Here is a 23,505-nt window from a genome sequence, read left to right on the forward strand (position 1 = left end):
GGGTTGGAAAAGAGAAGTAGAAAAGAAAGAGAGGGAGAAAAGAGGGAGGAATGAGGAGAGGGAAAAAGGAGAAGGAAAGGAAGAGGGGAGAAAGAGTGAGAGAGAGAGAAAGAAAGAAAGAAAGAAAGAAAGAAAGAAAGAAAGAAAGAAAGAAAGAAAGAAAGGAAGAATGAGATTTGATGAGGAAGAGATGAAGAAAAGTAATGGAAGAGTGAAAGAGGTGAAGAGTGAGAGAAAGAGAGAGAGATGTAAAGAAAGAGAGGAAGAGTAATAAAGGAGATGTTCCTCTGCAGCAGGTAAGCAGCTGTCTGATGTTCTGCACGTTCTTCATGAACCTCTGCGAGATCATTCCAACTACAAGGTTGCGCTGCGGGCATGCGGTCACCAAACCACTCGTTTTCTGCTCGACACCATCATTCACATCATCAAATCCAAAACCACACACCCTGTTCACTCCAGAGTGGGCGTGTCCCAATGCACACTCCCTGTTCACTCTATAGTCTAGGTACACTTTAACATCAGTCTAGAGTGCGTGTCCCAAACCACACAACGTGTTCACTATATATAGGTCACATGAACACCAAAATCAGTCCACATTGGGCGTGTCCCAAACCACACAACGTGTTCACTATATATAGGTCACATGAACACCAAAATCAGTCCACATTGGGCGTGTCCCAAACCACACACCCTGTCCACTACATATAGGCCACATGAACACCAAAATCAGTCCACATTGGGCGTGTCTCAAACCACACACCCTGTCCACTATATATAGGCCACATGAACACCAAAATCAGTCCACATTGGGTGTGTCTCAAACCACACACCCTGTCCACTATATATAGGCCATATAAACACCAAAATCAGTCCACATTGGGCGTGTCCCAAACCACACACCCTGTCCACTATATATATATATATATATATATATATATATATATATATATATATATATATATATATATATATATATATATATATATAGTCCAGATAAACACCAAAATCAGTCCACATCGGGTGTTTCTCAAACCACACACCCTGTCCACTATATAGGGCACAATAGCACTTAACATCATCATTCTGGACATGTCCCATACCCCAAACTATATTCTTTATATAGGCCATGTCCCTTATGTGCTTGTCCCAAATCATACACTTTGTTCCCTAAACAGGGCACATTAACACCGTCATCAACCAACTGGGTTCGTGTCCCAAACCATACACACTAATCACTATGTAGTCCACATATACAGCATAATCAATGCTTTGTGGGTGTGTCCCAAACTAGACACTCTGTTATATAGGTCACATAAACACCATCATCAATCTGGACATGTCCCATACCACAAATTCACTATATAGGCCAAGTCTACTGTGGTTGTGTCCCAAACCACATCTCTGACTCCACTGCTAATAAGAACTGGGGGTTGTTTATACAAGTAAAGTATTTTTTTTAAAACTCCGATCCATGCGGTTGGCTGTGTCTCAAACCGAGATCAAGTGGTACTTCATCCTGCATTAACGAGCGGAAGACAAAGTGTTTAATCAGGAACACTAAACCCTGCTGTGCTGCGTGTGCAACCGACACCGTGCTTCGTCTCGCTGGGAAGAAATGCAAATGCTTTCTGTCTGAACTAGCGAATGTGTGCTGGTGCTAATGAGCTCAGTCAAGCATATGTGTGTGTGTGTGTGTGTGTGTGTGTGTGTGTGTGTGTGAAGAAAGAAAGCTGCACTCCAGCAATGAGTACAGAACAATATACTGTATATGTTCACTCTTAAATTATATCAATGAACAGAGGAAACGATTTGGGACGAAGCCTTCCGAAAAACAGAAGAAAGTGTAGAAGAACCCCGACTAGTGAATGAGTTCGAAACCGTTGAAAGTTGAATAAAAGTTTTTTCTTCTAATTTTTTTTTCTCATCCATTCGTTTTGGAAGCAAGACGAAAAAGCCAGACGTTCTTCATCCCCATGGCGTTCTCCTCACCCTCTCCAGCGAATACGCCGTTATGTAACCGCGCGACGATGGACCGAAACGCGAGACGGATCGCTAACTCGATCACGGAAAGAAATAATGTGATCAGCGAACGTGGTATTAAAACACAACCCGGGCTGCTTCGGCTGGAGAAATTAAATCCTGCATTCCTACAATTGAAGGGGAAAAAATTGCCAATACAATTTAAACAGCAGCTCTCGTGTGGGTGTGGCCTGCACACCTTGGCCTTCACTCCGCCCCTCAGTACCATCGTTATGAAGCCACATCTATAGAAACCAGATGCAGGTCGCGAGCTCCGACTAGTGCGTTCTCTGACCGACCAATCAAAAGACGTTAAAATGTAACGATGTAATGATTAGGGGGCGTCGGAGAGTCGGCAACTCGCAATCCGATTGGTTAAAGCAACAGCTTCAAGCAACATGGGTCGCTTTTGACACTGGCAACACGTGATGTGAAGACTGCAATCTGATTGGATAGAAACTGAATCTTTTCACTCATCAGTGCACCCTAGAGGACCACAGTGGAATGAGGACTATTGGGAATAATTGTATACAAATTTATGGACAAAAAAAGGTACACAATATTCAGAGTTCAGGTTTGTTTGGTTTTTTTCTAAATAAAACAAATATATATAATAAACAATAGAATTAATCCAATGAGCGCAATCAACTTTTTTCATGATATTGATCAAATTGAGCAATTGATTAAATTGCCACAAATTGAATTGATTGAATACAATTAAATGAATAATTATTTCAACCCAATTTGGGTAATACAGATGTGTAGAAAGTGTGTGTATGCGGAATAATCAGGATTTTCTCCTTTTTTAGGAAAATTCTTGAAGCTAAAGGATCTTTAGAGCTAGCGTTAGCAAGGGCCGAAGTGGCAGCGGTTTCCTGCATGCGCAAACAAAAAATCCGGGTTTTCACACAATTCTTGTTTTCGAGAATTTCGAGAAGCAACTGCGCTCAAAGTGCGAGGCGGAGACTAAACAAACTTGCGGTCCGCCACTTAATAGGTTCCTGAGGAAACTCAGACTGTAACGATGTTCCTCACGTAAAAACAAGGCCCCTAGACAGTTGATGTCTTTCCGAACACCTGAAAATAAGATTCGTACCTGCTTTTCGAGTATCTAATAATCACATTTAGTCGCCATTTGCTCTTATGATATCCTCCATTCTTCTGGAAAGATGTTCCGCTTGATTTCGGAGTGTGCTTGTGGTGATTTGTGGGCTTCATTCAGTCAGGTACTGTAAAGGTGAGAAAGTGAGGAGGTCTGAGGTGAAGTCAATGTTCACATTCATTGTTCAATAGAATTTGGAGCTCTGTAGCAGATGTTCCTGGACCTGGATTTGTGTCATGCTGGAACAAATTTGGGTTTCCTGGTTCGAATGAAGGGAAAATTCCATGTTACAAAATCTAAAGACATGCAAAGCAATTGTGTATCTACAAATCTGTGGTAACAGTTGGTGAAGAAACACATGTGGGTAGAAAAATGAGTAATGATGTGTGGAAAAATAGGCTTTTATGGTGAATGAAGTGGTGTAAAGCTTGGTAGAAAGTTTTGAAACCCCTGAACTTCTCCACGGAACTCGTACAAGAAACCCCCCCCAACACACACACACTTCAGCCTGCACTCAGCGCAGAAAAGTTTCACCGTATTCTTTTTTTCCCTCTATTGCGTTTTCTGTTTCCATTAATGGACAAATAAACTTCTGCGATCCGCCCTAATTTAATACAACACAGAGGACTCGATTGAATTAGCGTCTCCCTGCTGCGTCTCTCCTTACACCTCCTCATCCTGACGGCCGAACCTGAGCCGGCTCGAGCGCGCAGTGTGTGTGTTACACACTCCGGGTCTGACAAGAAAATCGTCATCATTTACAGAAAATATGGCCGAAACGAGGCGCTGGAAGAGAGACGGCGCTTGAAAAGCAGAGGGAAATTGGGTGGAGAAAGGCGAATTAGAGGCGCTTCCAGAGCCATTACACGCTCACGTGATGGAATCAAACCCGAAAGAGAAGACGGCGGAGTGGGAATGATAAGAACGATAAAGCGATGAGACGATCCCGGGCCTCTCAGTGTCAATCAATCTGTCTAAAAATGACCATTTCACATCGATCTCTCGCTTCTCAGCTCAGCTCAGCTCAGCTCAGCTCAGCCTGCATGTTACACACTACACTGCCACCACACACACACACACACACACACACACACACACACACACAAAACCGCTAAGCTTTGCTGTTGCACTTCACCTATACTACTTAAACATTCGCTTCCTTTATTGGAATCCCTTTCTATTTTTTACAAAGATTGCTGTTGTGCAACTCGTTGTTCACTTACATAAATTGCACGTAAATCGACATTTTTATTAATCTGGGTGCGTTAAAGGATGTCGGTGCACTACGTGAAGGTTAAATAACGGCGACAAACCGGTGTATTTTACAAAATTGTCCCAAAAACGGCATCCGTTTCCTTTTTTTTTTCTACAATACCATGCGTTTCAGTTGATTCCACTAGATGGCGCACACTCCAAACGCTACCGATTTTAGCCGAACACGCTCTCAACACACGTATTTTCGTTCTTCACGATGACCACTGCATTGAGCCCATGAATGGATCGATAAAGTGGACATTTGAATGTTTTTTTAATCGGAGTCCAATCAAAGGTTATACGTCTTTTTGTTGAGAAACCACGATATCAGCTACTTTTCCACCAAGCATATGCTAAGCAGAGGTGTAAAGATCCGAAAATCGTACTCACGTCAAAAATCGCAAAATTGATTCGATTACACGTTAAATATCACAGATTCCTTGAACTTGAACAAGTATTCAAGTTCTGATTCTAGCAGTTTTTTTTTTCTCATATTAAACGTAGGCTCAAAGATGCACCGGCCCTCAACACCAAGACTCCTGATGAAGTGAAAAACAGTTTATAACGGATTTATTGTGAGGATTGATTTGCTAAATACTTATTTATACTTACTAATTATTAAATACGTACTTATTTATTTACTTCACACCACTCATGCTAACTATGCTAGCAACCAGTCGAGTACACACATCCTTCACTCTTTTTTTTATTTACTCAAGCTAAAGTAAAGAAGTTTGGGCTCTGACATGTACTTCAGTTAAAAGTAGGCGTTATTGATCACGTCACCAAATAGATCAAAACTGAAGTAACAAGTCTGATTTGAAATGTCATTAGTAGAAAGTACAGATATTTGTGTAAAAATGTAATAAGTGAAAATAAATTGTCTGAAAAATAAACAGTGAAGTAAAAAACTGATACCAAAAAAAGTCTAAGTACATCAATTAAGTATTTGTTACATGGTGCACTATATTTGAATACATATGTGTGGACACCTGTGGATGGTGAGGAGGAGTGTGAAGGAGTGTGGGGAAGAGTGTTAGGAGGAGTGTGAGGAGGTGTGAGGAGGAGTGTGAGGTGGATTGTGAGGAGGAGTGTGAGGAGGAGTGTAAGGATGGAGTGTGAGGAGGAGTGTGAGGTGGATGGTGAGAAGGAGTGTGAGGAGGAGTGTGAGGAGGAGTGTGAGGAAGATTGTGAGGTGGATGGTGAGGAGGAGTGTGAGGAGGAGTGTGAGGAAGAGTGTTAGGAGGAGTGTGAGGAGGAGTGTGAGGTGGATTGTGAGAAGGAGTGTGAGGAGGAGTGTAAGGTGGAGTGTGAGGTGGATTGTGAGGAGGAGTGTGAGGTGGATGGTGAGGAAGAGTGTGAAAAGGAGAGTGAGGAGGAATGTGAGGGAGAGTATGAGGTGGATGGTGAGAAGTAGTGTGAGGAGGAGTGTGAGGAAGAGTGTTAGGAAGAGTGTGAGGAGGATGGTGTGGAGAGTGTGGACACACACACACACACACACACACACACACGCACCACATAATTTATCTTGATTTAAAACAGCCCTAATGTGTTTGTGTGTGTATGTTTGTGTGTGTGTGTGTGTGTGTGTGTGTGTGTGTGTGTGTGTGTGTGTGTGTGTGTGTGTGTGTGTGTGTGTGTGTGTGTGTGTGTGTGAGACACTATGATGTGAAAGCACACAAGGATATCTCAGGTATTTGCCGCCATCTAGTGTGTCATCCACATCTGTACATAGATGATGCGCAACACACACACACACACACACACACACACACACACACACACAAAATATCAGATCATTATCTTGTCATAGTTCTAATGTACACTTTATGGTCAGAAGTTTGTGGACACCTGATCATCATGTTTTGTGAACATCCCGTTCCACACTGAGTCCCCATTTCACTGTTCTAACAAACTCCATTCTTCTGGGAAGATGTTCCACAAGATTTTGTGGAGATTAATTTAGCGACAATGTTGGTAGTAAAGTCAGGTAGTGATGTCGGTGAGATGAGGAGGTTCCTAGAGTGCAGTCAGCATTCACATTCATCCCAAAGGTGTTCAATAGGGTTCAAGAGCTCTATAGTAGGAGATCTTTCACGCCAACCAATGTTAAGCAGATCTTCATGGAGCATGGAGCATATATACGTATTTACACTGAAAGAATGCTCTTTGGGATGCCTGGAATTCAGTAGGTTCCTTTGTGAGGAACTTTAGAGGCTGAGCAACCGCTCGGGGTCCTAATCCCCCCTTCCTTAAAAGAGGGCAATATAGGGCAAAGCGTGTCATTATGAAAACGTGCCAGTGCACGGTTTATCTTACCCCAATGCTGGCAACGGGGCTCCTCAAATTTAAATGGCAACAAGCTCCAACATTCAGGTTAGCTTGCTTAGCATCTCTGGGGGTACTTGAGGGGAATATTTTGGTTCAAAGGCTTTAGATGTGGAAAAATCCTGGGAGAAGTGGAAATTTAGTGGTTAAGTCTCTGGGTTACTGATTGAAGGGTTCAAGGTTTCAAGCCCCAGTGTGGCCAAGCTGCCACTTTTGAAAGTACCTCACTTTTCTTAACCCTCTGTGCTCCAGGAGGTGCTATATCATAACTGACCCCGATCCTTCTTCAGGTTCCTCCCAACAGCTCTAAAATTTCACTGTGTAAATCTTGCGATGCAAGCAGGCTAATCAATCTGCTTGATTTATCCCAACACCCTGCCTCTAGATGGATCTCTCTTTAATTGCAGACACTGCGCAGCTGGGGATGGTTCCATATCTACAGCCTAAAGATCCATGATGTGACTGAGCAACTGAAGAACTTTGAGGATGGATTCGAGCTGGTATTATTATCAACAGTCTACCGCAATGTGCTCATGTCCTCGTAAAATGCAAACCAAAAAACGCGGAAAGAACTATAAGTGGACCCAGAGCGCTAGGTTTCATTTGAATAACAGGGCTAATCAAGCGTTACCGTCGGAGTCACACCGATTATTAGGATGAATCACATCGTGTAATGGGGATAAAAGTGAAAAATGAGGCACAGGAACATAAACAAGTGCTATAACTGTAAAAGGTACCCCTGTGCCCAAAGCCAGCTCCATAAAGATCTCCTGCTAGAGAACTCCAACCCTATTGAACACCTACGGGAGGAATGCGAACGCTGACCGCACCCCAGGAACCTCCATACCTTCTCACCTACATCAATACTGGACTTAACATACACCCTTGTGGCTGGATGCATCTCCACAAATCTGCACAAAAATGTAAACAGAAAAATGGAGCTTCTTATAAAAGCAAATGTGGACTAAATGTGGAATGGGATGTTCAAAAAGCACATGTCAATTCTTATAGTCAGGTGTCGACAAACTTTTGTTACACAAAAACTAAATCTTGTGTAGAACAGGCGAGAAGATGTGATCAGACTTGGAAGTTTAATAGTTTGTTTTGGAGCAGGGAAGATTCCAGAAAGTGAAAGTGAACCAACACGGCTCCCATTCCATACGTCTTCACCATGCAGTTCTGTCTAGACTGTGTCTCCTTGGAACCGACTTCACTGTACGTCCGAGTTCACCAAGTAAGTGTTATTTAGAGGGTCATCTGAAGTGTCTTTTATCATTGAAATATCTGCCCAGTCACCGCACCTAAATCTTACTGAACTTCTCTGGACTGCATCATAAGAAAAAAATCTCCAACTAGTACAAGAGGCAGAGCGAAATATTTCATTGGAATGTTTGAGGGAAACAAAGTGTCCACATGCTAAAAGTGTGTAAAGCTGTTCTTTATGCTGGAGCATTTTTCAGTGAAAAGAAAGTAAAACATCTGGACATTTATCGATTTGTTTGGCTAAAGTAAATCTTTATATCATTTATTGACCTGGTTTGTTGCATATAAACAAGAGGAACATCTGTGATCCTTAATGGTGTTTGGAATTACGAATATTTGGTTCTACAGAAATATTTGATATGAACATAAAGATGGATTTGGACTTAAGTTTCTATAGACAATTCTGCATTCAAGTGTCCATCAGGGAACAGTTTATAGCTTTAGTAATGATGGAACTATAGTAACTGTAATGAATGGACATTTGGTGTCACCCAGACGAGTCTGGTTCCTCTCAAGGTTTCTTTTATATACCATCTCAGGGAGGTTTTCAATACCAGAAGTCACCACTGGAGTCACTGTTTAGCTAAAAACTTATAGGGACTCATTTTTGATGCTAAAATCTTTGTCATCTATTTAATTTATTAAAGCACTTGGGGACAATTTAAATGTAATAAAAGTGCTGTACAAATAATTTAAATGATAAATATTTATTTATACAGCCTGTGTTTGTATAGTGTTAATATAAAGTGCACAACAGCTCACGTTGCTAAAGGGCTTCCGCATTCCTCCATTCACTCCACTCTTCTGGGAAGATGTTTTACTACATTTTGGATACAGTGTGCTATTTGTGTTCATCAGCCACAAGGGTGTTATGAAAGGCAGGTCCTGGTGTAGGTGAGGTGAGAATAACGTTTTTGAAATGTATCAGTCAGGATTTCGGCCTCATCATAGCACAGAGACGGCGCTAGTTAAGGTGGTAAATGACCTGTTATTGGCCTCTGATCAGGGTTTTGTCTCCTTACTTGTTTTGCTCGACCTTAGTGCAGCTTTTGACACCATTGATCACACTATACTGCTTGCTAGACTTGAGAACGTTGTAGGAATAAAGGGAACAGCTCTCTCTTGGCTCAGGTCTTATTTGACTGATCGCTATCAGTTTGGGGATGTAAATGGTGAGTTCTCCACACTTTATGAGGTAAAGTTTGGTGTTCCTCAAGGATCTGTCTTGGGCCCACTGCTTTTCTCTTTATATATGCTGCCTCTTGGTGAAATCATTCATAAACATGGGATTCGCTTCCATTGCTATGCTGATGACACACAGCTGTATATTTCAGCAAAGCCAGATGAGAGATCAGCTTAACAATGTTGAGAAGTGTGTAAAGGACATTAGACAGTGGATGCTTAATAACTTTCTTCTGCTCAACTCAGATAAGACAGAAGTACTTTTACTAGGACCACATGCAGCTAGAAATAAACTTTCCGATTATGTAGCATCTCTGGATGGTGTTTCTGTTTCAGCATGTACGGCTGTCAAAGACCTTGGTGTGATTATTGACCCGAGTCTTTCCTTTGAGTCTCACGTGAATAATATCACCAGAATCGCCTTCTTTCACCTTAGAAATATTGCTAAGATTAGAAATATGATGTCGTTACAGGATGCAGAAAAACTAGTTCATGCTTTTGTTACTTCTAGATTAGACTACTGTAACGCTTTACTGTCTGGGTGTGAGTAAGTGCATAAATAAGCTTCAGTTAGTCCAGAATGCAGCAGCAAGGGTCCTCACTAGATCTAGGAAATATGACCACATCACCCCTGTTTTAATCAGTCTACACTGGCTCCCAATCAAATCTCGCATTGATTATAAAATATTACTACTGACGATAAAGCACTTAACGGTCTCGCACCGCAGTATCTGAGTGAACTTCTGTACCAGTATGATCCTCCACGCCTACTTAGATCAAAAGGTGCTGGCTATCTGTTGGTTCCTCAAATAATGAAGACTACAGCAGGGGCAGATCTTTCTCTTATAAAGCCCCACAGTTATGGAACAGCCTTCCAATCAGTATTCGGGACTCGGACACAGTCTCAGTGTTCAAGTCGAGGTTGAAAACTTATTTATTTAGTCAAGCCTTTTATCAGTAGATTTTTCTTAGGTAAAGGCACAGATCTGGAGGGCGCATGGATATAGAGTGTTTGGTGAACTGGTATATTTGTATGCTGTCGTCCCTCACATTCACACGCTCACTCAGGTTTGTTGAACGGTGGTGTGGTGGGTCGCCTCATCCCAGAGATCCCTCATGTCTGTGTTACCTTCTGGTTCTCTCTTTAGTTATGCTGCCATAGCGAGTCTTGCCGGAGTCCAAACTGCACAGTGACATTAACTTTCATACACCAATAGTTACACTTAATAATCCATATCCTTCTCTTCCCGTCACCCTCTCTCTCTCTCTCTCTCTCTCTCTCTCTCTCTCTCTCGGTCGAGTTAAACATGCTCCTGAGGCTCCAGTGACCACTGTTCCTGCCCCTCTCCCCTCTGTGGATCTTCACACTTCTGTGCAGCTCGGGACGGTCTCTCATCAACACCTTGGGTGGTTCCATATAATTCCGGAGTAGAACGGGTGCTTTTGAGGACGGATTGGACTGTAGTTGGTGTCAGCGGTCTGCTGCACTGACTCGGGAGTGCAGTTTGCTTCTGATCATCATCACTGTACCCCGCAACTTTGCATATATGCTTCAAATAGACATTTGGTGCAACCCAGATGAGGATGGGTTCCCTCTTGAGTCTGGTTCCTCTCAAAGGTTTCTTCCTTTTCCTTTTCTCTGGTTCCTCTCAAAGGTTTCTTCCATGCTGGAACAGGTTCTTTGCCATCTCGGGGAGTTTTTCCTTGCCACAGTTGCTCATCGGGGACAAACATACTTACAAAGAACATATTTACATTTAATCACCACATTATCTGTGTAAAGCTGCTTTGAGACAATGTTCATTGTTAAAAGCGCTATACAAATAAAAATGAATTGAATTGAATTGAGGAGACCTGGGGTGCAGTCAGCGTTCACATTCATCCCAATGGTGTTCAGTAGGGATGAGATCAGAGCTCTATAGCAGCAAGATCTTCATCTTCAAAGCAGGTAAACCAGATTTTGAAGGAGCTCACTTTGTGCACAGGGGCATCGCCATGCTGGAACAGGTTCAGGTCTCCAAGTTCAAGCGAATGCAAATTTTATAGCGCGTGGAAAAAAGCCGCGTATAGCAGGAAAGGGCAGGTGTCCCAATACTTTTGGAAATCATGTGTGCATATACATATATATATATATATATATATATATATAGATAGATAGATAGATAGATAGATAGATAGATAGATAGATAGATAGATAGATAGATAGATAGATAGATAGATATGAAGATATAGATTTTTTGCTAATCGCCTGTTTTTTTTTACAGGAAACTTGAAGAACGCTAACTACAAATAATTCCGAACTAAATTCTTGTATAATTAAATTTGTATATTTGTAAATTATTTTAATTTATAGGTTATTAATGTATTTATATATTCAAATTTATTCATATTTTATTTAATTCTTTGTTTATATTTGTATTATTTATTCTACTATTATTTCGATCTTTTTTTTTTTTTTTTTTTAGCCTAGCGTAAAATTGGGTATGTGAAAAATAACGATTGGAATTTGAATGGTGTTGAGTGCTAGTTTTATCATGCTAGTTTACAATCGGCTAATCAAATTGCGTTGTTGTCCAGAGTGTGTGTGTTTTTATTGTGCGGTGATTTTCTTCAAAAGTAAAAAAAAATTGTATCAAAAAAACATCTTGTGTGGAGAATTGATGATGGTGTTGCTCTAAAACGCGTATCCTCACAGCCAAGTGCGGATTACACCGCGTAGCGAATCTGGTTTTTACGCTAGCTAGAGGCGCTTTGTCGCCCGTCCTGATGTCGCCCAGTCCATGGCCTTTGACTCCCTGACACATTACCTATGCTAGTTAGCGCTTTCCCCCCCAGGTTCTGCATTCCTTTAGTTCTCTTCCTTGCTTTACGCGAGACTAATGGAGCGTGCTGTGACGGATCGCGACAAGCCGCTAAGCAGCCGTGCCGAGGAGAATAAAGGACACAATGACGGAGGAATTACCCCATCAAAAGGTGGGAAACGGACGAGGGAGGACACGAGGGGTGCTGACGGAGGGAGAGAAAAACATCTGCTCTTAACTTCTCCTTTAACACATCCAATCTGTCACAGCGAATTTCATCACCGATCATCGAATTCTAAATTTTTATCAACGTGCAACAATCAAACCGTCTAGAAAAAAGTATGAAATGAGAAAGAGATGAAGACTGGAGAGGGTGAACAAGTGAATAAAGAAATATTGCTTTGAAATTCTGTGTAAAAAAAAAAAATAAATAAAAAATAATGCTCAGTGTGAAATATAATTATGTAAAAGATATTATTTTTTTCAGTTTTCATTTTTCTTGTTCCTTGTTATATTATTTCGCATGTAATATTCCAATAAATTCCATAAAATATTAAATCATTTGTATTATATACTGTATGTATACCATATTATATTATATTGTGTGTGTGTGTGTGTGTGTGTGTGTGTGTGTATAATAGAAATAGGCTCACTTATGTAATATAATTAAAATAATTAATAATTAATAATAATATAATATTGTTGCATTTAAACTGAATAATAATAATGATAAAAGAACAGAACTAAGAATGTTTATATAATATATTTGCCCCCCCAAAAAAATATATAAAAAGTCTATATTTCATTTATATAAATTTCATTTCTGAAGCTTTCAGCAGAAGGATGGATGGACTTTTTTTTTTTTGCCAGTCGTCCTCCAGACCAATGTGTATTGTTCAAATTTACACAGCAGTAGAGGGTTGTGGCCTTGTTTAAGGGCCCAGCATTGGCGGGTTGGTGGTTAATAGATAGATAGATAGATAGATAGATAGATAGATAGATAGATAGATAGATAGATAGATAGATAGATAGATAGATAGATGGATAGATGGATAGATAGATAGATAGATAGATAGATAGATAGATAGATAGATAGATAGATAGATAGATAGATAGATAGAGTTTTCTCTCTACAATCCAAATGTAGAGCATTTATTCATGTTGAACACTCTGTCACGCTGCATTCTACAATTTAACGCTCAAATTTGGCATTAGCACACACACACACACACACACACACACTTTTGTTACAGGGTCCTCTTTATTGACTTGCAAATTGCAAATAAAGTGGGAGGTCTCTCTCTCTTTCTCTCTCTCTCTCTCTCTCTCTCTCTCTCTCTCTCTTTCTTTCTCCGTCTCTCTCTCCCTTCTCATTGGTCCTAGGCGACTCTGTAAAGCCATTCTGAGAGATGTAGAGAGGATAAAGTGGAAATGAAGTGATGCAGTGAGACATTAGGGACGATGCAGGAGGTCCTCTTTACTATTAACTGACCTTTAAGTGGACGAGGAGAAGAAACAGAGAGAGAAAGAGAGAGAGGGGAGAGAAAGAGAGAGAGAGAGAGAGAGAGAGAGCAAAGGTAAGATGAAAATCATTGTAATATATTTTATTTGTGCAGAGACGATCATAATAAAGAACCAGAAGAGTTGTGAGGAAACTTGGAATTTATTTATATATTACTGTATATTATACATATAATAAATTGATATTATAAATAGGTTTTGAGTGTTTAATATGTATATAAATAAACTCAAAATAATGTAAATATGTCATTCTATAAGTATTGTAAATATCATACTTTATTTCTGAATGCTGCTGAGAGTTACTTATATATTTATTTATATGAAACTGTAAAATAATAATAATAAAATCATTTATAAAATATGATTTAAAAATGACTTTATGCTCATGAACAATTATATTGCAAAAATATACGTGTTCAAATACATTATAAAAATATATAGATAAAATATCAAAATATAAAAATATATATTTTTTTTATTTACATCATTTATTTTATAGTAAAAAAAATTGTGAAATATACAATATAATGTTTCAATTAAAAAGAGAAAATCCATATTATTCATGTGTGTGTGTGTGTGTGTGTGTGTGTGTGTGTGTGTGTGTGTGTGTGTGTGAGAGAGACAGAAAGAGATTAGCCATGAAAAGACTTGATTAACACACACAATAACGCAGCATGTCAGTTAATTAGCTGTGACAAAATGGTGTGTGTGTGTGTGTGTGTGTGTGTGTGTGTGTGTGTGTGTGTGTGTGTTGGGATAGAGATGAGGTTTTTGAGATTTGATTTCTGACTCTTGGATCTCGTTCAGGATGCTGTGGGTTTTGTAAAAATCAGGCCCATGGGAAAATTACCCCATTTTTTATTAATTTATAATTTTTTTATGACACATGGCTGGAAAATTAATAATATAATCCCCCTCACGATGTATGTCTGAATATCTTTTCATTACACAAATGCTGAATTAACCTTTAAAGGTCCACGTTAGCGGTCATGTGACCGATATGTTGTCAGGTGGGTTTTACTGTAATCGGCTACAGTGACCTTTGGTGTTGTTGAAAAGCTGAGAAAGACATTACCTGTTAGTCTTCACGGATCGGAGCTTCGCGCCGTCTCTCCTTGCTGATGGAGAAAGTGATCATGTGACCAGATTGAGCTCTGAATAATTGCATGGGCAGATTGGGAGTTCAAATACTGAAGTTTCAGTCCATTCATTATTTAATCATATAATATGTGGGAAAATGTTGCCTTAATTTAAATACCATCTGTGGACAAAAGTATAGGGACACCTGACATTTCAAGCCAAGTGGTTCCTCTTTTGGATGTCTTGGGATGTAGAAGCATGTAATTTTTTCCTTTTCTTGAACGAGGATACCTGCTCCAGCTCCATTAAGATATGCTTTGCATGCGATTGAGAGGAAGATCTGCTGCTATAGAGCTTCAAACTGATTAAACAATCTAATTAAAACATGTTCCTGGAAGAGTGGAGTTTATTATAAGAGCAAATGGAGACTAAATATGGAAAGGGGATGTTCAAGAAAAGTATTACAAATCTAAGATACGGGTGTCCACAAACTTTTGGCCACATTACAATGATCCATGAGAAAAGTGGTAGAATTAGAATCGGAGGAGAGACACGGCGAGATCTTTCACCAAACACGCACATTGTGCATGCTGAATTTGTAAACTCCTTCAGGACACCTACGGAGGGTTAAAAGTCAAACGGCGCTGAACAGAAGCGGAGAAGTGTGTGAAAGAGCGGCTGTTCCCTCCGTAGTGAAGATGAAGTGCTCACTAAAGGGCCGATGGAGTGTGAGACTCGGAGATTAACTGATGAATGGAGGGAGGAGATGTTTCCCTTTCTTGCTGTTGCTCTTTTGTTAGGCTCTTTTGTCTGTCTGAAACACACACATAATGTGTTTCACTGTGTGTTAACTCCATAGTGAGCAGATGGTGTGTGTGTGTGTGTGTGGTGCGAGGTTTAAAAAAAAAAAGCCTGAGAAAGATTCTGGAAGATCATGAGGTCTATTTTATATTTTCACTCATCAGATTTGTGTGTGTTGGAGCAGGTAACTGGCAGAGCAGTGGACGAAGGACGAATAACGAGTGAACGAGTGGAGATCCGTCAGCCCCGCCATGGCCCTGTGGTTCCTGCAGCGAGGTTCTCACTTCAGCACCGTTATCGCGGTTACGTGCTTAGTGACACTGTCTCAGGGGGGTGCGGGGGATGAGGGGATGAGTGGGAGACCCCTGAGAAGAGAGAAGAGAGGATGGGTGTGGAACCAGTTCTTTGTGCTTGAAGAGTACGCCGAGGATACACCACTCTACGTCGGAAAGGTGTTAACGACTAACAAAACTCTTTACAACTATATTAATGATACTCAATCAAATCAAATCAAATTTTACTTACCACATTACTATACGTATATTTATATACTGACATATACTACATTTATACTGGGAAAAACTGTAACCTGTTAACTACTTTTATCCATTCTACTTATATACAATATTATATTACCATTATATATACCCTAATATACATTTATACTACTAAACTGTACTAAACTGTATTGTACTATACATTACTATACTATACTGTATTGTATTGTAATATACATTAATATACTGTACTGTACTGTAGTATACTGTAGTGTACAATACATTACTATACTGTAGTATACTGTACTATAATATACTATAATGTACCATACTATACTGCAGTGTTTTACTATACTATATTGTAGTGTACTGTACTATACATTACTATAATACACTACAGTATAGTATAGTAATGTATACTGTACTGTATTTTAGAATACATTACTATACTGTACTGTATTGTACTATAAATTACATGACTATACTATATTGTATTATACATTACTATAATACACTACAGTATAGTATAGTATTGTATAATACACTACAGTATAGTATAGTAATGTATAGTACACTACAGTACAGTATACTACAGTATAGTATAGTAATGTATAATACAATACAGTATAGTATACTACAGTATAGTACAGTAATGTATACTGTACTGTAGTATACTGTACTGTAGTATACTGTACTGTTGTGTATTATACATTACTATACTGTACTGTATTGTACTATACATTACTATACTATATTGTAGTATACTGTACTGTAGTGTACTGTACTGTTGTGTGCTATACATTACTATACTGTACTGTATTTTAGAATACATTACTATACTACACTGTATTGTATTATACAATACTCTAATATACTGTATTGTAATATACATTACTATACTATACTGTACTGTAGTGTATTAAACAATACTGTACTTTATTGTACTAAACACTACAACTATACTATATAGTATACTATGCTATATTGGCATATACAGTTTTTTTGTGTACTACTACATCACATGACTACTGTGTAAGAGCTCCGTTTATTTCTATTATTCACTAAAATTAGTATTATAGTAATTTCATTTTAGTGAATAATAGTCCGAATAAAAGTATGTGTGTGTGTGTGTGTGTGTTTCAGCTTCACTCAGATTTGGATAATGGAGATGGAGCTGTTAAATATATTCTATCAGGAGAAGGTGCAGGAACCACGTTCACACTGGATGAAAGCACCGGTGGGGATAAACGTGCACACACACACATAAGGAATTCTATTATCAGTGTCAATATAATAAATTATAATTATAACAACACCACCACCAATACGTGTGTGTGTGTAGGTGATATCCACGCTGTACAGAGGCTGGACCGTGAGATGAAAGATCACTACATCCTGCGTGCTCAGGTAACTCACCGCCACACAGGCCAGGCGCTCGAACCCGAGTCACGCTTCATCGTCAAGATCCAGGATATTAATGACAACGAGCCCAAATTCCCAGATGGACCCTACAAGGCCACCGTACCTGAGATGTCTCCTGTTGGTACGTTGTACACTATTAAAAAAATGTGAGTCAAAAGTGACTACAAAAGTGCATTGATTTTATTTAGCTTTAAAATCTAAGGTGAACCCTCGGGGAAAGAAAAGCGGTTTTCTCAGTCTAACTTAGAAATCTAATCTATATCTGATCTTTCGGTTTATGTTTTCCGATCGTAGGAACATCTGTGATTCGGGTGACGGCGACGGACGCTGATGACCCGTCGTACGGTAACAGCGCTCGAGTGGTGTACAGTGTTGTGAAGGGACAGCCGTATTTCTCTGTGGATCGACACACAGGCAAGAATCAGACACACAAATCGATTACCTCGTTTACAAAAACTCAATAGTTTAGCTAACATTCTGCTCAATCTAAATAAAAAGCTTGAAGTTGCCAAATAAATCTTTCTTTTTAGTATAACTATGCAGCTTAGCTAGCATCTGAGCTAAGATAGCTCAGTGACAAGCTAGCACAAAATGAAATTTAATTTGTGTCTCAGGCTTGGGTATATTACAGATTTTGTTTATTATTTTTTTTATTTATCTATTTATTTATTATTAAAGTCACATGAAAAAGAAATTGCACATTGATTGGTCAGTTATTGGCCTTTTCCTCAGGGAAGCCGCGTTAATCATGTTAGCAGTTTTTCGTGAAAAGAGTTTATTTGCTAATAAAAAAAAAAAAAATACTAATATCTTTTTCTGTAGGTGAGGTGCGAGTGTCATTGCCGGACATGGATCGAGAGGTCAAGGGTCAATACGAGGTGGTAATTGAGGCTAAAGACATGGCAGGTCAGCTGGGAGGTTTGACAACATCGACAACCGTCAACGTCACTCTGAGCGACGTCAATGACAACCCTCCCCGCTTCGCTCACAGTAAGAACTAGCAGCGTCGTTCATCAGCTGACGGTTTTCCTTTAACAGCATGATCGAAAGATTTGACTTTTTAGTCAGTTACGGTAATATTATGGGAGAACAAAAACGTTCTCATGTACGTTGTAATAGCTTTAAACACTCTCACTCTTGAGGTTATTTAAACAAAACAAAAGGACGACAGGAAAACCTAAAGATACAGCTTCAGCTCTCTGTGATAGAAACGAGAACTCCTGAAAGAGCTGTTGTTAGAAAAGCTAATCTGGAAAGCTTATCTGACCAGGCACAATCAACCACAGTGTTGTGGAATCGACCTCTTTTGTATTTCCATGCTAGCTAACATTTTGTATATTTTGCACTACGCATATTAATATGCTAACGTTTTTTAACACATTGGGTTAATTCATAATCTTGTTCTCTCAGAGGTGTATCAAATGAGCATCCCAGAATCCGCTCCGGTCGGCTCCGTCGTGGGTCACGTCGAAGCTCGGGATCAGGATCTGGGTATCAATGCGGAGACGCGCTACAGAGTGATCGACGGAAAAGGACGAGACGCGTTCGACGTCGGCGCCGACTCCACCAACACCTATGGCGTTATCACTGTCAAACAGGTGCTCGCAAAAGAGCCGTCTGAGACCTGTACATATCGCTGACGTTCATTCGGCGATTTAACCCTTGTTTGTGTTTCAGCGTCTGGACTACGAGACGGCACATAGCTACGCCATTAAAGTGGAGGCTGCGAACATGCACGTGGACAAGCACTTCTCGGTAAACGGCCCATTCAGCGATATCACAATGGTGATGGTGAACATTGAGGACGTGGACGAGCCACCGCAGTTCGGCTCCACGCTTTATTACGCCGAGGTTCGAAGACGCTGAAATCGGCACCGCGCTGGTCACCGTTTCGGCACGTGACCCAGACGCCGCTAACAACTCGATACGGTGAGAGAATATAAAATGTCAAATTATCATACACGCTTATTAGCATATGAGTTGTCAGTGTGTATTAGATAACTACTAATAGTAACAGGAGGTGGGAGCTCAGTGGTTAAGGCTTTGAACTTCACAAGTCTCAGCATCACCAAGCTGCCAAGGCTGGGCCCTTGTGCAAGGCCCTTAAACCTTAAATGTTCAGTTGTACCTTGCTCTGGATATGGGCATCTGCCAATTGTCGGAAACTTAAATATTCAGTTCTGCACACACGTCAACCGAATGCAATCTTTCTGCAATGTTTACGTGCAGAATCTGAGTCCCCTCATGAATGTATTAAGTGGCGGAAGTTTTATTTTTTTAAATTATCTGATTATTATTATTAGACTTAAAAAAACAAACAAAAAAACAACAATGCCAGGTGTATAAAAAAGAAAATAATTAGTGCAGTGTCACTGTGGCTACTCGCGCCATACTAGAAATACGATTTGTAGCGCGCTGTAAAACTACCAACGCCACTTCCTGGTTTTCGCCAACACTAGCGATACGGATCCTTTAGCATTTTATGTACAGTTTTAAGAATTTAGCTTATAAGGAGATTTTTTTTTAAGTATACTCTAATAATTAAACACAAACTCACACATCTGTATTACACTAACAAATGTAAACTGTTGAATTTATTGAATTTTATTTGATTAAATAAATTTGGGCCAATTTCACCAATTACTAGATTTAATCGATATGATTAAAAAGCGTATCACATTTATTTGATTTATTATTACATTTTTTAGATCTTTTTAGGGTTTTTATCAAATACAATAAAATAATATTTTATATATTATTTAACCAACCAAGCATTTTATTTCTAATTGTTTTAACAATGTAAACTGTTGATGTTGATAATGACAAACGTTAATGATAATAAACCAATTTTATGTTTCGCGTTCCCACCGAAATACCGAAATGGAACCGAAACGTGACTTAAAATCTGAGGTACGTACCGAACCGCGAACTACTTAATTGTAATGTGTATGTGTGTGTGCAGGTACATGATTGATCGTGCCAGTGATCCAGATCAGTATTTCTCAGTGGGCGTGGTCAGTGGTTCTCTCATGACTGTCCTTCGTCTAGACAGAGAGAACATCGGCTGGCATAATCTCACTGTGATTGCTATGGAAACAGGTGTGATTTTGACTTAAATCTATTTGTAGGTGTTTTAAGAGCTTCATAAAATAATTATGTGTGTGTTTGTGTTTGGTCAGATAACCCACTAAAAACAGCGAGTGTGTCTGTGGCTATAAGAGTTCTAGACGTCAACGATAATCCACCAATAGCGGATCATCCCGAAGCTTTCCTGTGTAACAGCGCAAGAGCAGGACAGGTAGAGTTACTTCTGGAGGTAACTACACACACGTTGGTGTGTTCTGAATTACTGATAACTGAATTGTGTGTGTGTGTGTCTTAGCTGGTCCAATCGATAAGAGCAGTGGATGCGGACGAGCCGATTGGAGGGCAGCATTTCCGTTACTCGCTCGCTCCGGAAGTGCGGACAAATCCCAACTTCACCCTCATAGATAACCACGGTACAAGTCTAGCAGTCTTCTTGTCTCTCACACTTTTTTGTCTGCCTGTCTCATCGTCTGTCTCATCGTCTGTCAGATAACTCTGCGAGGGTCCTGACGCGGCGGGGCAGCTGGGTGGCGCAGAGTGTGTACCACCTTCCCATCACCGTGTCTGATGGAGGAGAGCCGGTCTTGTCCAGCACACACACCTTGACGATCCGAGTGTGTGAGTGTGACGCAGATGTCTCATCCTGCCGCAACGCTGAACCTCACATACTCCCAGCTAACCTGAGCATGGCAGCGCTAACCACCATGCTGGCCTGCGGCTCCGTCGTGCTCGGTACCTCATTATGTGTAGGGTTTGGGGTGTTGTGTCCTGAGTGGATGATTTAGGGTGTAGGTTTTTCAGAAATAGAGTTTAGGGTTTGGGGTGTAGTGTTCAAGTGTAGGATTTAGGGTTAGTGTTTGGAGTGTTAAGTTTAGGGTGTAGAGTTTGAGGTGTAGTATTCAGGACGTAGGGTTTAGGGGGTCATGTTCAGAGTGTACTGTGTAGAGTTTAGAGTTTAGGGTGTTTAAAAGAAGTATTGTTGAGGTGGTTGAGACTGTAAAATGCTTTATGCCAGTAATTAGAGGTTAAAGTGTTTAGGGCAGGGGTGGCCAACCCGCGGCTCGCGAGCCGCATGCAGGTCTTTGGCTGGTTTCATGCGGCTCTTACGTTCATTTCGAAGTTTGTTTGTTTTTTAATGTGTGTGTTCGCTTTGCTTGAGTTCAATAAAAAAGCACAGCCAGCACACGGTTAATCCGGTTAAATAAGGTTAAAGTAGTTAATCCGAGCATGCGCACTCCGTCTGTGGAGGACGTTTTTAAAAAGACAGGAAAGTTTTCCAGTGATGGTGCCAAGGCAAAAGGCATAACACAAAAAATTATGGATTTCATTGCCTTTTGATCTGAATTTTCATTTCGGTGCATCCCTAAAATATTATCGTTGGTGTGGCCCTCTGACACAATTCAGGTTTCTCATGTGGCCCCTTGTAAAAATTAATTGCCCACCCCTGCGGTATATTCATCTCACGCACATGCGCATTTGACGAAAATATCGTGTGGAACTCAAGCGAAGTGAACACGCATATAAAAAAAAACACAGTCTGTGTTTTCTACCCTGAAACACGTGAAATCAAAGCATCGATCTGTTCTGACTGACACCCATGTGAAAGAATTGCTTTGAGTGGCAACAACGGAATACGAGGCAGATTTGAAGGGGATTGTTCAAGGCAAGGGATGCCAAAAGTCCCACTAAAAACGCTATTGTAAATTATTATATTTTTGTTTGTAGACTTGGTTAAACAGAGTTTGTGTGTAAGGCAGTGCAGTGTTCATTGTTAAAAATGACTGTCCTGTGGTCTTAGAACTGTAGGAGTCAATTTCTGTCATTATGTTGGTGTGTGACATTTACAATAAATCTGGCTGAGCAAAGGTGTGTGTGTGTGTGTGTAAGAGGAAGGGATGGGTGATGTTCATGTGTGCCCATGTGTATGATGTGGCTCTTTGCGGTAACAGTAAAAAATTTGGCTCTCAGGCTCTGACTGGTTGGCCACCCCTGGTTTTGGGGGTAGGGTTTAGGGGCGTATCATTAAGGGGGTTGAGAGTAAAGACTGTAAAATGTTGCTTCACTGTATTAATTCTGGTGTTTTCTCTCTGCAGCACTGTTTGTTCTCATACTGCTTGTAAGCAGTGGCACTAAAAAGCCTTTCCTCAGCAGCGAGGAAGAAAACGTGCGAGAAAACATTGTTCATTACGATGACGAAGGCGGCGGGGAGGAAGACACGGTAGCCTTCGACATGACCAAACTGTGGAAGACACACACAGAAACACTAAGCTATGCTGAACTGGTGTTTAACGGCACTAAGCGGCGACATGCTAACGACAAGGACATAAAACCTAACTTTTTGCTACGACAGGAAAAGCAGCCCGAGATCCCAAGCCTGTCTTGCTACGTGACTCAGAAGGATGCTAAGAAAACCAGCGCTAATGCTAACACCAGTAACATTTACAGTTGCATGCTAGCAAAGCTTTGCGAAGCGGATTTGGATGTCGGCGCAGCGGCGTACGATTCGCTCCAGACGTTCGCCTATGAAGGGAAGGGCTCCGTCGCCGAGTCGCTCAGCTCGCTGCAATCTAACGACGATCTAGAGCTTGATTACGATTATTTAGATGAGTGGGGGCCAAGGTTTCACACACTCGCGGAGCTTTACGGAAGAAGCCAGAGTAACGTTTAAGAGAAAGTTTGGTGTTGCTATGGCGAAACAGCAAATAATAACTACATTACTGAGATTCAGAAACAGTAGCACCAATTCAATCGATTTATTGATTTATTTGAAGATTCACGTTAGATGTTACCATTATGTGATCAGCTTAAACAATTCATCATTAAGTTCGAAAATTCACCAGAACTTGATTTTGGAATATAAAACGAATCAAGATCGATCTAGCTTTAGGAGGAAAATAGAATTGAAATGGTTAGCTATAAGAATTTTGATCGTTAGCCTTGATGAAAAAAGTTGATCTGGAGAAAGACTGTCTTTGTATTTATTGATTTTTTTAAGTTTGAATAAATTATTTGTTCGTAAACATTTTCTTAGCCGCACCGTGAGACTTAACGATGTTACAAGGCGTGTAGCTATGGTTTATTCCTGTATAGCGAGCGGTTGATATTCAACTCGTTACAGGTTCTTAGCGTTTAGCCTGAGGTTAGCGTC

At 40.2% G+C, this 23,505-nt stretch overlaps 1 protein-coding gene across 1 annotated transcript; it reads left to right on the plus strand.

Annotated features, from left to right (window-relative positions):
• The first annotated feature begins 15,701 nt into the window (after window positions 1–15,701).
• Window positions 15,702–23,505, plus strand: LOC124388781 (cadherin-20-like). Its single transcript, XM_046853800.1, is given in 13 exon segments — window positions 15,702–15,803; window positions 16,992–17,085; window positions 17,191–17,391; window positions 17,565–17,684; window positions 18,093–18,260; window positions 18,681–18,868; window positions 18,948–19,123; window positions 19,125–19,199; window positions 20,233–20,369; window positions 20,450–20,568; window positions 20,653–20,770; window positions 20,847–21,089; window positions 22,451–23,505. Coding segments are annotated over 13 exon segments (2,316 nt in total). The 3' UTR covers window positions 23,026–23,505.

This window comes from Silurus meridionalis, chromosome 7 (genome assembly GCF_014805685.1).
Source record: "Silurus meridionalis isolate SWU-2019-XX chromosome 7, ASM1480568v1, whole genome shotgun sequence".
In the NCBI taxonomy this organism is placed as follows: Eukaryota; Metazoa; Chordata; class Actinopteri; order Siluriformes; family Siluridae; genus Silurus; species Silurus meridionalis.